Source organism: Phyllobates terribilis, unplaced genomic scaffold (assembly GCF_046119375.1).
Source record: "Phyllobates terribilis strain yellow unplaced genomic scaffold, ASM4611937v1 Scaffold_1__5_contigs__length_1240528914, whole genome shotgun sequence".
NCBI lineage: Eukaryota > Metazoa > Chordata > Amphibia > Anura > Dendrobatidae > Phyllobates > Phyllobates terribilis.
Window position 1 is genome coordinate 352,631,044 of NW_027362761.1, and position 13,204 is coordinate 352,644,247.

The 13,204-nt window shown below is 40.2% G+C and overlaps 1 protein-coding gene across 1 annotated transcript in view; it reads right to left on the minus strand.

Annotated features, from left to right (window-relative positions):
• Positions 1–12,347, minus strand: part of RFLNA (refilin A) — a 77,517-nt gene extending 65,170 nt beyond the window's left edge. Inside the window, exons 1-2 of the mRNA XM_073676168.1 lie at positions 12,116–12,347; positions 5,671–6,027 (exon numbers count right to left, since the gene is read on the minus strand). Coding sequence (XP_073532269.1) covers positions 5,671–5,889 — 219 coding nt within the window. The 5' untranslated portion in view covers positions 5,890–6,027; positions 12,116–12,347. The remainder of the gene's footprint in view (positions 1–5,670; positions 6,028–12,115) is intronic.
• Positions 12,348–13,204: the final 857 nt, after the last annotated feature.

Here is a 13,204-nt window from a genome sequence, read left to right on the forward strand (position 1 = left end):
ACCTGAATCCTTCAGCATTTCCACACTTCTTATATTTTCTTTTTTAAATGCTAAATAGGTTGTAATTAAAGGGGTTGCATCACAAACATTGGAGGCAAATCATCCACCCGTGGGTTACACACCAATGTGGATAATATGGGTCCTACGATCCCCGATACAAATGTTGAGGTATTCACCAGCTGCGGCATCAAGGTGGAGAGTGACTGTAAATGTGCCACCAAGATTGGGACTCCCCTTTCTACGGGAGTTACAGAAACAGTCAATCAAGCGTGGGCGCTGCGGTTACGTTTAAATGAAAAACCACTCGAGCATGTGAACCATAAGTGGATCTTTCACGCAATGAAACATAACTGTCCCTCTTTAACTATCCAAAAAGTTAGAAGAGATGCTATGTTTTCTCCATCGATTTAGCAATATTTTAACCATTTATTATTAATCATTTTAGATATTAACACTACAAATACTCAGAATTTGTAAAAAAAAATATTTGCAACATGTAAAGAAAGATAAAGCTATGAGGAATTGTACCACATCTTGATGGTATGTCATGAACTTTATGTTTAGGCATACAATATACACTAGACTACTAAACAACCACCTCACCTAGTTCTCCACTAGTCTACTCTGCTGCCAACACAGGAGTATGATATACAGATACCGTACATTTCAGACATAAACGTTCCCCATGTGTCTCATCTTAAATCTCCATCTCCTTTTCATCTTGTGCCTCATGGATGCCTGTAAGATATTAACAGTAACCAGGCGTTCAGTAGAGGCTGCACAAGGTCCGCTAATGGACATCATTAACTACTTTATTTGTAAATTCAGAAAATGAGTTAAAATGCCTGAGTTGCTCGATTCTGGTTAACACCAGTAAGGGACAGACGTTTGCTTCAAAGCCATGTGCAATTCAGCCTGAATATAAATAGATATTGAAAATATCATTGAAACAGAATTAGACAGCGCTTCTTATATCTCTTGCCCAATTTAGAAAATTAAATAAAAAACAAGTGCAGAATATATTTGATTCGTTTCCTTTAACGCAGCTCATGTATGATTTCCAAATGCAAAATTGTGACAAATCTTATTTACATTAATATAACATAGAGGCTCATTTTTCAATCAAATGCAGCGGAATCGCAGCAAGAAAAGTCAAAATATGAACTTGGACTTAAAGTACTTTTTAGCTTTTACGCTTACTTTAAAGAGGATCTGTGGTCAGATTTCTGTTGCCCCATCAGCTTAAAGTAGGGAGAGAGACCCTGATTACAGTGGTAAGTCTAAAAATTGGGGAGTACAGTGTCCATTTTAGGACATGATCAGATATCAAAATCAAACATCAGAATGATGTCACTTTGAGTCTAAATACCCTATCTGAGAACTGATTCTGACGAATGATTCTGACAAGTGATTTTAACAAGTGATTCTGACAAGTGATTTTGACAAGTGATTCTTACAAGTGATTTTGACAAGTGATTTTGACAAGTGATTCTGACAAGTGATTTTGACAAGTAATTTTGACAAGTGATTCTGACAAGTGATTCTGACAAGTGATTCTAATGGACACTGTAGGGAAGCACTCATTCCCAGTGATCGGCCTGTCTCTCCAGGAATCAGCAAAGCGCTCGTATGTTGAGTGTTCTAATTTTTACGTCATCTTAATAATCATTGTTTTCCACAGCACATTATCTTGTGTAAAGTCAAATTACTGTACACTCCTCAGTATGAAAGCTACACTTCTCAAAATGCAAATCGCCATAGCAAACTGTGCAGATACCAAACAAGCAATGAATGTTGGAGATTTTAGGTTTGAAGCCTGTAGAATTGTGAATGCAGCTCTGGAATATAATCAATTCTGGGTATATAAAAGCTAATTAATGTAAGGTATTTGCAAAGTTGCTCAACTTTTTAACCCCTTAATGGCCCAGGGCGTATTAGCACGCCCCAGGCCATCACCCCCGATTCAGTACGGGCTCCGGCGGTGAGCCCGCACTGAACCGGGCACATGTCAGCTGATTCTTACAACTGACATGTGCCCACAACAGCCGCGGGTGGAATCGCGATCCACCCGCGTCTGTTAACATGTTAAATGCCACTGTCAATGCATTTAACAGCGTCGCGCCGGAAGCGCGTCACTTACGTCATCATGTCACTTACGTCATCACGTCATCAAGCGCGTCACCGTGCCCATCGGTGACCCCGTCACGTGATCGCGGGTCACCGATGGGTGGGCATGACAACCCTGGGTCTGCAGCAGACCCCAGTGGTTGTCATGTACTGCTCGCTATGAGCGCCACCTAGTGGTCGGCGCTCATAGCACAGGAGCATTGCTATTACATAGAGGCTCATCACCTATGGAGACTATAGAAGCATGCAAAAAGTTTTTAAAAAAAAGTTTTTAAAAATTAAAAAAAACTAAAAAAAACTAAAAGTTTAAATCACCCCCCTTTTGCCCCATTCAAAATAAAATAATAAAAAATAAACCCCACATACACATATTTGGTATCGCCACATTCAGAATCGCATGATCTATCAATATAAAAAAAGAATTAATCCGATCGGTAAACGGCGTAACGAGAAAAAAAATTCCAAACGCAAGAATTACGTTTTTTTGGTCGCAGCAACATTTCAATAAAATGCAATAACGGGCAATCAAAACATCGGATCTACGCCAAAATGGTATAAATAAAAACGTAAGCCCGGCACGCAAAAAATAAACCCTCACCCGGCCCCAGATCCCGAAAAATGGAGACGCTATGGGTCTTGGAAAATGGCACCATTTTTTTTTTTTAAGCAAACTTTGGATTTTTTTTTCACCACCTAAATAAAAAAGAACCTATACGTATTTGGTGTCTACAAACTTGTAATGACCTGGAGAATAATAATGGCAGGTCAGTTTTAGCATCCAGTGAATGTGGAAAGAAAAACAAACAAAAAACAACTGTGGAATTGCATTTTTTTTGCAATTTCACTGCACTTGGATTTTTTTTCCCGTTTTCCAGTACACGATATGGTAAAACTAGTAATGGCGTTTAAAAGTACAACTTGTCCCGCAAAAAATAAGCTCTCAAATGGCCATATTGCCTTAAAAATAAAAACGCTATGGCTCTGGGAACAAGGGGAGCAAAAAACAAAAATGCAAAAACGGAAAATCCCAAGGTCGCGAAGGGGTTAAGTCAATATTTATCATATTCATAATATGTTAGTTTAAAAGCATCATATATAATGGTAAAGCAGCCAGAAAATAATAATCAGTTATAACAAAAAGACAGATAATAAAATACGAAATGCATAGTGTCACAGTCTGTATGCTCGCTCTGAACATACAGTAAAACTAAACATACATCAATCATCAAACACCTATTAAAGAGGTTAACTGGAGAGCTGTTTCCCGGTGAAGAGATTTGGAAGGACCAGAAGAAGAGCGGAGAGCTACAGTATGTGCTTGGCTCCATTGTGTAGTCAGTGCACTGTATGAGAATTGGAGCAGCAGGGAAAAAGGTGACAAAGTGAAAACAGCTCAATGATATGAGCAGAGTGGAGAGAGTCTCCGGGAACCTGCTATGTAAAGTGTCAGCAACTAGCGACTTCCTGCAGCATCCCCAAGCGGGCTGAACTTAGGTGATATCCATTAAGAGAGAGGGCCAGGCAGATTCTGAAGAGAAGGACATACCTAGTACAGAGAAGATAAAGCAGAGGAGCCATGTGGCCTTGAGAGGGCACCTGGTGTACCGACAACCTAGTCCATAACTGCTGTAATGAAACAGTTAATTGCAACCATGTGTCTAGAGAAATTCCAGTTTCAGTCCCTACATTATAAAGTCAAGAGGAACATCTCAGTCTACTGCTTACTCCGTTTTACCAATACAAAGAAGAATACGTCTGAAAAAGTGTAAATGAAACACCTCTGAGAGTAGGAGCTGATCTGTAGTTCTCAGCACACATTAAAGACTCAGCAATGTGTTAAGTAACTAACTGAGCTGTGCTTATTCTCCTCAGGTCTAATGCTGCTTACCCGCGGCTGCTCCGAGCTTTGTTGATCGGCTGCAGCGGTAACATCAAGCTGATAGCACTACATCCAGTCACTAAGCTCAACATCTCTAGTGATATACGGTAGATGTGACAAGCTGAATGATTGGCTACGTTAATGATTGGGTGCAGCCAAACAACAAAGATTGGGGCAGCTGCGGAGAGACAGCATTGGACCCTTGGAATCACAAAGGGTAAGTAAAGCTCAGTTTGCTATTTTACACATCACTGAGTCACATGAGATTATAACAGCTGATTGCTGGGTGTGACGGGTGTAGAACTAACATTCTGATATTAATTACCTATCCTAGGATATATCATCAACTTTGTATGCATAGACAACCTGTTTAACACAATATTAGCATATAAAGAGATGGGATTAAAAGGCCTTTCCCACAAACAAAGTACATTTTAATTAATAGATCTTGGAATAATAACTTCCACAATTGGATGTGTTAAAAAAAAAAGTTCCTGTGCTGAGATAATCTTATAAATGTGCCCCTGCTGTGTACTGTGTAATGGCTGTGTCTGACCCTGCAGGAACATGGTCTGATCATACCACATCTCCTGGGCAGGGGAGGATGCAAAAGAGTATACAGACATTACAGCATGCGATCACAGCTGATTCTTTTTCTGAGGCAAAAGATTTCCCAACCTGCTTATAAGCAATGTTCTACCTCAAAGAAAGACTCAGCTGTGATCCCATGCTGGCTGTAATATCTGTACACTCTTTGGCTTCCCCCCCTGCCCAGGAGCTGTGATATGATCAGATCATGTTCCTGTATGGTCAGACACAGCCATTACACAGTACACAGCAGGGGCACATTTATAAGATTCTCAGCACAGGAACATTTTTTTTTAAACATATCCAATTGTGGAACGTATTATTATTCCAAGATCTATTGATTAAAATGTTGATTATAATTAACTTTGCTCGTGGGAAAACCCCTTTAAATCAGCCCAAATGACAGTTATATTTCTCTCCTGCAAAAGGCAGAACGGGAAGGAAGCGTTCCAAGGAAATGTTTTGATTTAAAGAAGCACTAGGACAGGATCTCTATTTTGAGTTATTTATGTGGTTCCCTTTTCTGTGGCTCCAATCTATGGGTGTACTCTTTACTACAGGTGTTGATGTTTCCTGGTACTAAACTTGCCAGGCTACAAATAAGCTTTAATACTTTTCCTAGCCGCAGTAATTATTTACAAACTATTAACACTAAGCTCCTGACATTCTTCTCACCGTCCATATGTCCTGGACAAATATACGAGAGATACAAATCTGTTTCTCATCAATACAAGAAATAGCAGCATATGCATGGCAGTAAAAGAAGACAGATTTTGGTCAGAAACATCCGAATTACTATTTTAGTACATTACAGAAAGAAGTTACGATTAAGAAAAAACTGAAAGATTAGTAAACCACTTATTTTTTACATTAAAACCTCAAGTGCATTCTATGGCGTACATTACACCCCACCCTGCGATCATTAACATGCTCTAATAGGGTGTAAACACAATAGATACAAGCTGAAAAGCTATGAACAAGTTATCACAAGACGCATCCTTAGAATATTGGAATAGAGGAATGCAACTGCAGTCAAATAAACAGTTTAGTTAGGAAAGCAAGAATAAAGTACGTACCACTTTCCCCTCTCTGGTCTCCTTCTTGTAGGCATATCCCGGGTATTGTGTTGGTGTAATGCTGCCCTCTGCTCTGCCCTCAGTAATGCCAGGAGAGATAGAATAAAAAGGAGGACTGGGGCTTGGTGGGAGGCCAGAATCCGGACTATCCAATAACCCTTCCCGATTCTTGTCCTTTAAACTGTCTTCCATCCCTTGCAAATTCAGATGTCCTACCATGTCTGGCAAAGCCTCGGTCAACTCCCAGGAAAACCTGATCCAATTTCTGTTTATTTCTTCCACACGATGGATTCACAGATCAGACGCAATTCTGGGATCTTCCCACCGTGCACATGCAGACCACCCTAAGATCAGGCCCTAGGTTAAGGAAAAATTAATATTAAAATCCAAGATACTTTATCAATCATATAACTGTTTATATACATTTGTCAATCTACAAGAGGCATGGACCTCTGTACAGCTATACCGTAGTGCTTGACTCAGCAGGAGTGGTAGTAGTGTAACAATGTGGCTGTATTGTTCTATAAGCTACATGTTGTTCTGCAACCAAATAATTCTGCTCTCACCATGAATGAAATGCTTCTCGAAAAGGCATTTAGGAAAGAGTTCAAAGTCAAAGAAATCCCCTTATTTGAATACTTCTATCCCAAAGCAGTGTGATGTTCTGAGGGCACCACCAGGGAAGAACGTGTGCTTTCAGAGATGACTTTGCTAATCCGTCTAGCAAATATACAAACACTACATGACATATATCTTTATTCTGGTTTCTGGTATTTGTAGAATCCCTGTTTTAGCGCCAGTGCCGGAAGCCCTACAGGGCCTGAAATTTAGGTGGCAGCTCAGTGCTCAGAAGAACAAGTTATACATTGTCCTGCTCTATGGTCAAAAGTCATCTGCAGTTAAAGCACATCTTTACTCAAAAATGAAACTTTACACTGTACAGAGAACTCTTCTTCTGGTGTTAACCAGTTATGCTCTTGGCCACATATTCTTGCATCTGAGTACAGGAAGTTGCTACTTTGCAACAATAATTTTTGCATCTATGGAACTACTACAAAATCTTTGGAACTACTACAATTTTGTCATATAGTCACTAAGACTTCATGGAAACACATAAACCCAGCTGTTTTGCCTCTCATCTCTCTTCCCCCTTCTACTTCTATGGTTCAAATTAATACAAATCAGATCACTGCACTGTTTTGTGTTTTAATACACCACCATGAATGATGATGCCCAGAGTTCTATAGCAGTAAAGGTAAAACAACTTTAAGAACGTCATGTGCATCATGCGTCACATATAGTAAGAATCAATACAATATGTTTGGTCTATGAATACATACAAACATATAACTGGATCAATATTCATTCTAAATGTAGAATTGCTGTTTCTACTTTACACAAAGTACTAATATTACTTGCGTTTTAAGACATTGGGGGAAGATTTGATAAAACAAGTGCCAAACTGTAGTAGTTGGCAACCTAATGGCCAATCAGATTGCCACTCTCATCTTTAAGCGGACTTTTGGAAAAATAATCTATGCTATAAGTATTCCAACTCTCTTGGACTCATTTTGATAACACTTAAGCACACCAAATATGCATCAGCTCCTAATCGGAAGTACATTCCAATTTTAGGGGCACTGGAAATTTCAGGCTAAACACTTAGACCCTGAAGCCCTAATTGCCATATATAGAGTACCATGAAGGTGTTAAATTACTTGATCAGGAGTAAGCAGTCCCTATGTGATGCATACAGGCAGATAGGATTTGCAGGACAACACTTGTTATACATTATCTTAGGATCCCGCTCTCTGAGAGGCTTTTACATGGTCAGCCATTGATTGCAGCAAAGAGGGACCAGCAGCATCCTCTGACAAATAACCGATAATATCCACAAGTTGCAGAAAGGTGAATGTGCAGTTGTGTACTTCCATACTTTCCTATTATATCCAAAAGATAAGTAGCATTAGATGATCATTTATTTTTAAAGAAAAAAACCTTTTCCACTATTCTGACAAACATCATGAGCAACTCAAGAGTTTTTCTTTTCCTAGCTGGTCATCACACTGTCATGCGTCTGGGTTTGAACCCTTGAGCTTGTGCTTTGTGGTCGGCTTCTCTGTCCGCCGAGCCACAGCAGATAGATCTTTTCTCCGGTTGTTTAGTTTCTGTTATCTTTGCTTCATTCTTTGTAGAGTAACAGGTTTCTTCATTTACTTATTTGTCTGCCCTATCACCTTTCGGGTGTGGCTTTATAAGCTTTCCCCCTGCTGGTATTTCCTGCTGTTGATAGTCTCATTTGGATGTCCAGCCATACTGCTGTAGTTTAAGCCAGACAGTGAAAGACCAGCTAGGGTTTACCTCTCTGCAGTTTATGTTCTTTACCCTGAACCTATCTTCTGTTTCTTTTTAGGAAGTAGGCGGCATATTCTCTAACAGTATGTACTTAATCCTTTATTTTATATTTCGTGGTTTGTTTTACTCACTCTGGATCTCTTTCTATTTCAGCACACTTTCTCTTCTGTAGGTAATCTGCACTCTGCTCTGCCCTCCAGTTCTTTAGTAGGAACGTTAAGTGCTCCACGACCTTACAGGCAGCATAGGTCTGAGTTGCCATCATCTAGACTGTGGTTAGGGCTATCTCAGCTCACGCTGGAACCACTAGCGGGGTCAGGATCTCTAGTCTGTACAGGAACCGGGAGGGGCAGTTTCAGTTTTCAGTGTGTTACCTATTTTCCTGAGTTAGTTGCTACACTATTATAACACATACTCCACTCACCTTGGTTCCCATTAACCAAGAGTAAAGGTAAGGATGAACACATTTTTATTTTAGGAGTGTGGTGTATTAACTGGACAATTTATTTAACGGGAACCTGTCACATGAAAAAACATTATTCACCTACAGATATGGGGTTAATCTGCAGGTTAGAGCTGGCTGTCAGTCAGTGCTGGCTGTCAGTCAGTTACAGCCACCACTCTCTATGCACAGAGCGATTACTGAACCTGCGCAGGCGCCTCCCCCGTGACTGAAATCCGAACTCTGTTGAGGGGAATAAAGTTCATTTTCTCCTGGCAGCGGGGTCGTAGTGCTGGCACCGGACAGGTTCAGGACGCCATTAACCTGCAGATTAACCCCATATCTGCACGTGATAGGTTTTCTTTAAGTTATATTTTAACAATGAGCGATTTGGTCCTCATTCAGGTAAAAACATAATTTCCTTCATGGTGTGTCATCTTACAAAGGTTCTTCATTTCTAGAAATGCTTTTCACGGTGAGTTTTGGGCTGTTCTGCAGCTCAGCCCACTTGACTTCTAAGAAACTACAGTTCTCAGAAGCGCATTGCATCTCCTTAACGCTGCACGCACCTTCTGTCCTCCCCTTGTACTGCTCACGTTGATGGTTTTGCTAAATATTTATGAGCTACATTTTATAGAAATGTTTTCAGTGGTGGTTACAGTGGATACTCTTTTGCATACACAGAAATATGACAGCGGTCTAGACAGCGCATGTTTGCCCTGTGCAGTGAGGATGGTAAAACCGTGCATGCGTAGACTCGCCGCACCGAGAGCTACTGGTTACTATACACAGACAGAGGCAAGTAAAGGTCTCCTAAAGGACATTTCCAGTAGTAAACAGCTGATAATAGCATTGTGCTGATTTACTGATTTAGCAAACAGGACACTATTAGGCTATGTTCCCACGATGAGTTTTTGGTGCATTTTTGACACTGCATATTTTTGCTGCGGCAAAAACGCAGCGTCTTACAGTTCTAGCTAAGTGGCTGAGATTTATAGAAATCTTGTGCCCACTGTGCTTTTATTTTACTGATCTGCGGTGTGTGTTTCAAATCCACAGCATTTCAAGTTCTCTTGTGGGTACGCTAAGTTTTTCGGTGTGGATTTTCCCCATAGACATGCATTAAGTGCCGAAAATCAGCGACAGCGCATCAAAAACGCATGTAATCCTCACCTAAATATATCAATAATGTTTTGTCAAAGCCAAATATCAAAAACAAGCCAGGAAGTATTAGAAACAAAGAAGCTTTATTTAAAACATGACTCATCAAAAAGAGACGAACGCAATAAAAATATATGTTAAAAAACACACACAAAAACACAATTAAAAAATGCAAATAGCATAATTGAAATAATGGGTGCAGCGTCAAAAACTCACCAAAAGCTCATCGTGGGAATGTAGCCTTAAGTGACTGCAAAGTGGAACTGTATTCCCTTGAATTGTTGAACATACTGTAACTATGAATACTGACCCATTACTGATAACACCAATTCTAACTGATCCTCGTTACTCAGCTCCTCAATACGTTGAAGTACAGGTGCCCCTTTATGCCTAACCCCATCACAATTTTCCTGTGGCTAACTAGATGTATAATGGCTGTCAGAGATGATTGCCTCATTTTCCACTAGGACATGTCAGTTGAACGAAATATACCAGAGAAGTTATGTCATCTGTCATTTGCACCATTTCTTTAATGCAAATTACACATTTATGAATGCATTTTTAAAGGGAATTGTCATCGGAAAAGATCTATTGTTTAAATCAGGTTATTGTATTAAATGTATTTTTAAGGCAGTATATTATTTTTCCATATCACAGTATTTATTAAAAATAAAATAAGAAATCTTGCAATTTTCACACTGGCCACTGGGGCTTTTTAGACTCTAATGTCCTGTTGTTTCATGATATCTACATGTACATTAGCAGCACTGAACAGTCTCTGATCTTATCTTTTTTTCAAGTGTTTAATAAGTGTGTGCTAATATCATTGTGAAGGAAGGGTGAGCAGGGTCAGCAGTAACATCACCTATTGGGATTGGTGGATCCATTGTTAGCTGTGTATAGAGGTGTTATCTGTAAGTGTAATCCTGCCTCTGATGAAAATGAGTCTACTGAAAACTCTTCTTGACAGGAAAGGAAGTATGAGTCTAAAAAAATCCCTGGGGGCTATTGTGATCTTGATTTTATTAAAGACCATGATATGGAAAAAATATTAAAAATTATGCAACACAAAAACTTAAATGATTTAAACAAGAGGTCATTTTGTGATGACACATTCCCTTTTTTGACATTTGATAGACAAGTAACAACTTATAATGGTTGTGCCAAACTTCTTATAAACTTACAGGTATGACTGTAGGAAGAGAAGTGTGTACACCAAGTTGTGAGTTGAGCCGTTTTTGTACATTTGTAACAATTTGTCATTTGTTTGTATTTTCTGCCGTTCTCTAGACTATCTAAAAGTAGTATAAATTGAAAAAGTTGTTCAACTCACAGCAAAATAAAACTGCTACTCCCCATAATACAAATTGTCTTTTCCAACTGAATTGCCCTCTGTGACTGTACAGGTTGCTGTAGGAACTTATTATGCAGGTGCTCTATTTTTTCTACTGTGAAGAGATCCAGGTGATCCAGTACTGTGCCAGTAAGAGGTTAACTTGGTATAATATCTCTAGGACCAGTAACCTGAGCTTGTGCAATGTTAGGGAAGCAGTGTACTGTAAACATAGGTAGACCAAATGGGAATTCCAGCGCGGGATCAATGCCCCCATTCTACTCTTTAACACAAACTGCCTTTACAGTACATCAATTCAAACCATATGAAAAAGAATATCATTGTATCCATTACTTAACTCATTCTCTCCCACAACCAGCAGGAAAAAAGGGGTACGGGCTAGAGCGCCCATATGTAAAGGATAAAGGTGTGAAGAAGAGAAGTATTCTAAAGAAAACAACTCTATGGAGGGGACATTCTGGAAAGGAGTACGGCTTACTGTGGTGCCACTTGATAGGACTGGGTCAGGTTGATAACTACGGGGTTACCAGTCTAAAAAAATGATTGGAAAGCATATTTCAAAAATTATTCATGCCCACCTGAATTCATGGCATTGAGAAACTGGTTTATGTGGTTTATGACAAGTCTGATTGTCATGTCTGAGTGTTCGCCTGGAAAGCCCCTTTAATTCTCTGGTTTCCTTTACACCTTGTACCAACTCTCTGCTTCTATTATATCCTTTATCTATCATAATGTTAACATCAGTAACGTATACAATATATGCCTTTAACTCTCCCCCTGCCACACCACAGCCTATTGCATCTTACAGAATTTCACAATCATTAGTACTGGGGAAGACTGGAACAACCTATAAACCCCTATTTGCAATGTAGCAGAGCTGACTTTGTCGCTATACCTCATCCGTTACATGCATGCGACTTACAGTGTGATTTTTTTTTACATGGGACTGCAGGAAATCACAAGTCACACAGCAATCACAAGGTACTTCTAATGCAGCACACACTCAGCTCTGCTAAATCAGGCTACAGAATACTATACACAGCATTGTGCAGAAGGAAAGCGGGAAGTATGACTGGCACAGAACATGCAGAGGCTGGCACAGGCAGCAGGGAGAGAGGGTGCAGAGCACTTACCGGGCTCCGGCTTCTCCTTCCAGGGGTCGGTGCAGGCAGCTGGGAGCTGAGAGCTGGAGGAGAGTGCTCCCTGGAGCTGCTGCTCTCAGATCTGGAGGGAATCCAGCCTCCACTCCAGGCTGCCCTGCTGAGGGAGGGACAGAGGTGGAGGCAGCACAGCTGATCTGCAAATGTCAGGAGCAGCCTGTCACCAGCTGAAGGCGGGTGGGCAGCGGGCACAGGCCACCAACGTCCGCTGCCCAGGTGATGTGGAGCTCAATGAGAGCAACCCCCAGTGTGCTCCCTACAGTGCCACATCAAGGCTGACAAGTGCCAGTGATTGCCCTCTGTCCGGGGGTCTCCCAGATGTGCCTGGAACCCTCTGACCCTGGAAAGTCCTGGATTTTTCATGGATGACACGTTTCCAGCACAGTTCTGTTGTTCTGCCTTTATCCATCACTAAATGCGAAGTAATTTTTTTCTTAAGAATGCAGAATTTCTCCACTTAAAGACAAATCTAATTTTAGCCTTCATGACTTAGCGATTTTTAATTTTTTAATCTTGCCAATATTGTTATTTTATTTTATTTCCGCTAACATAGGCGTATGAATGAGGATTTGTTCTTTTCTGTATCAGTTGTATTTTCAAGTGGCACATACATTATATTGTATAGCTTTTATTATTTTTTTATATGAGTGAAAAAAATTCTGCTCTCACAATTGTTTTTTTTGTGGGGGGAGGGGGTTGTTTTTAGTGTTCGTCATGGAGAATACGGGACATGTTAACTTTTTTTCTGTGGGTCGGAATGATTGCAGCGATACCTAATTTATCTTTTTTAGCTATGTTTCCTACTTTTCCAATTCTAAAAACACTTATAGAACAATCATATTTTTGTGTCGCCTTAGTCAGGGACATAACTTATTTACTTTATATTATCAATGGAGCAGTGTGAGGGCTTGATTTTTGCTGGATGAGTTGCTCCCCATGCTCCAATCCCATCTGTCACACAGACTACTCCCCATGCTCCAATCCCATCTGTCACACAGACTGCTCCCCATGCTCCAATCCCATCTGTCGCACAGAATGTTCCCCATGCTCCCAGTCCTATCT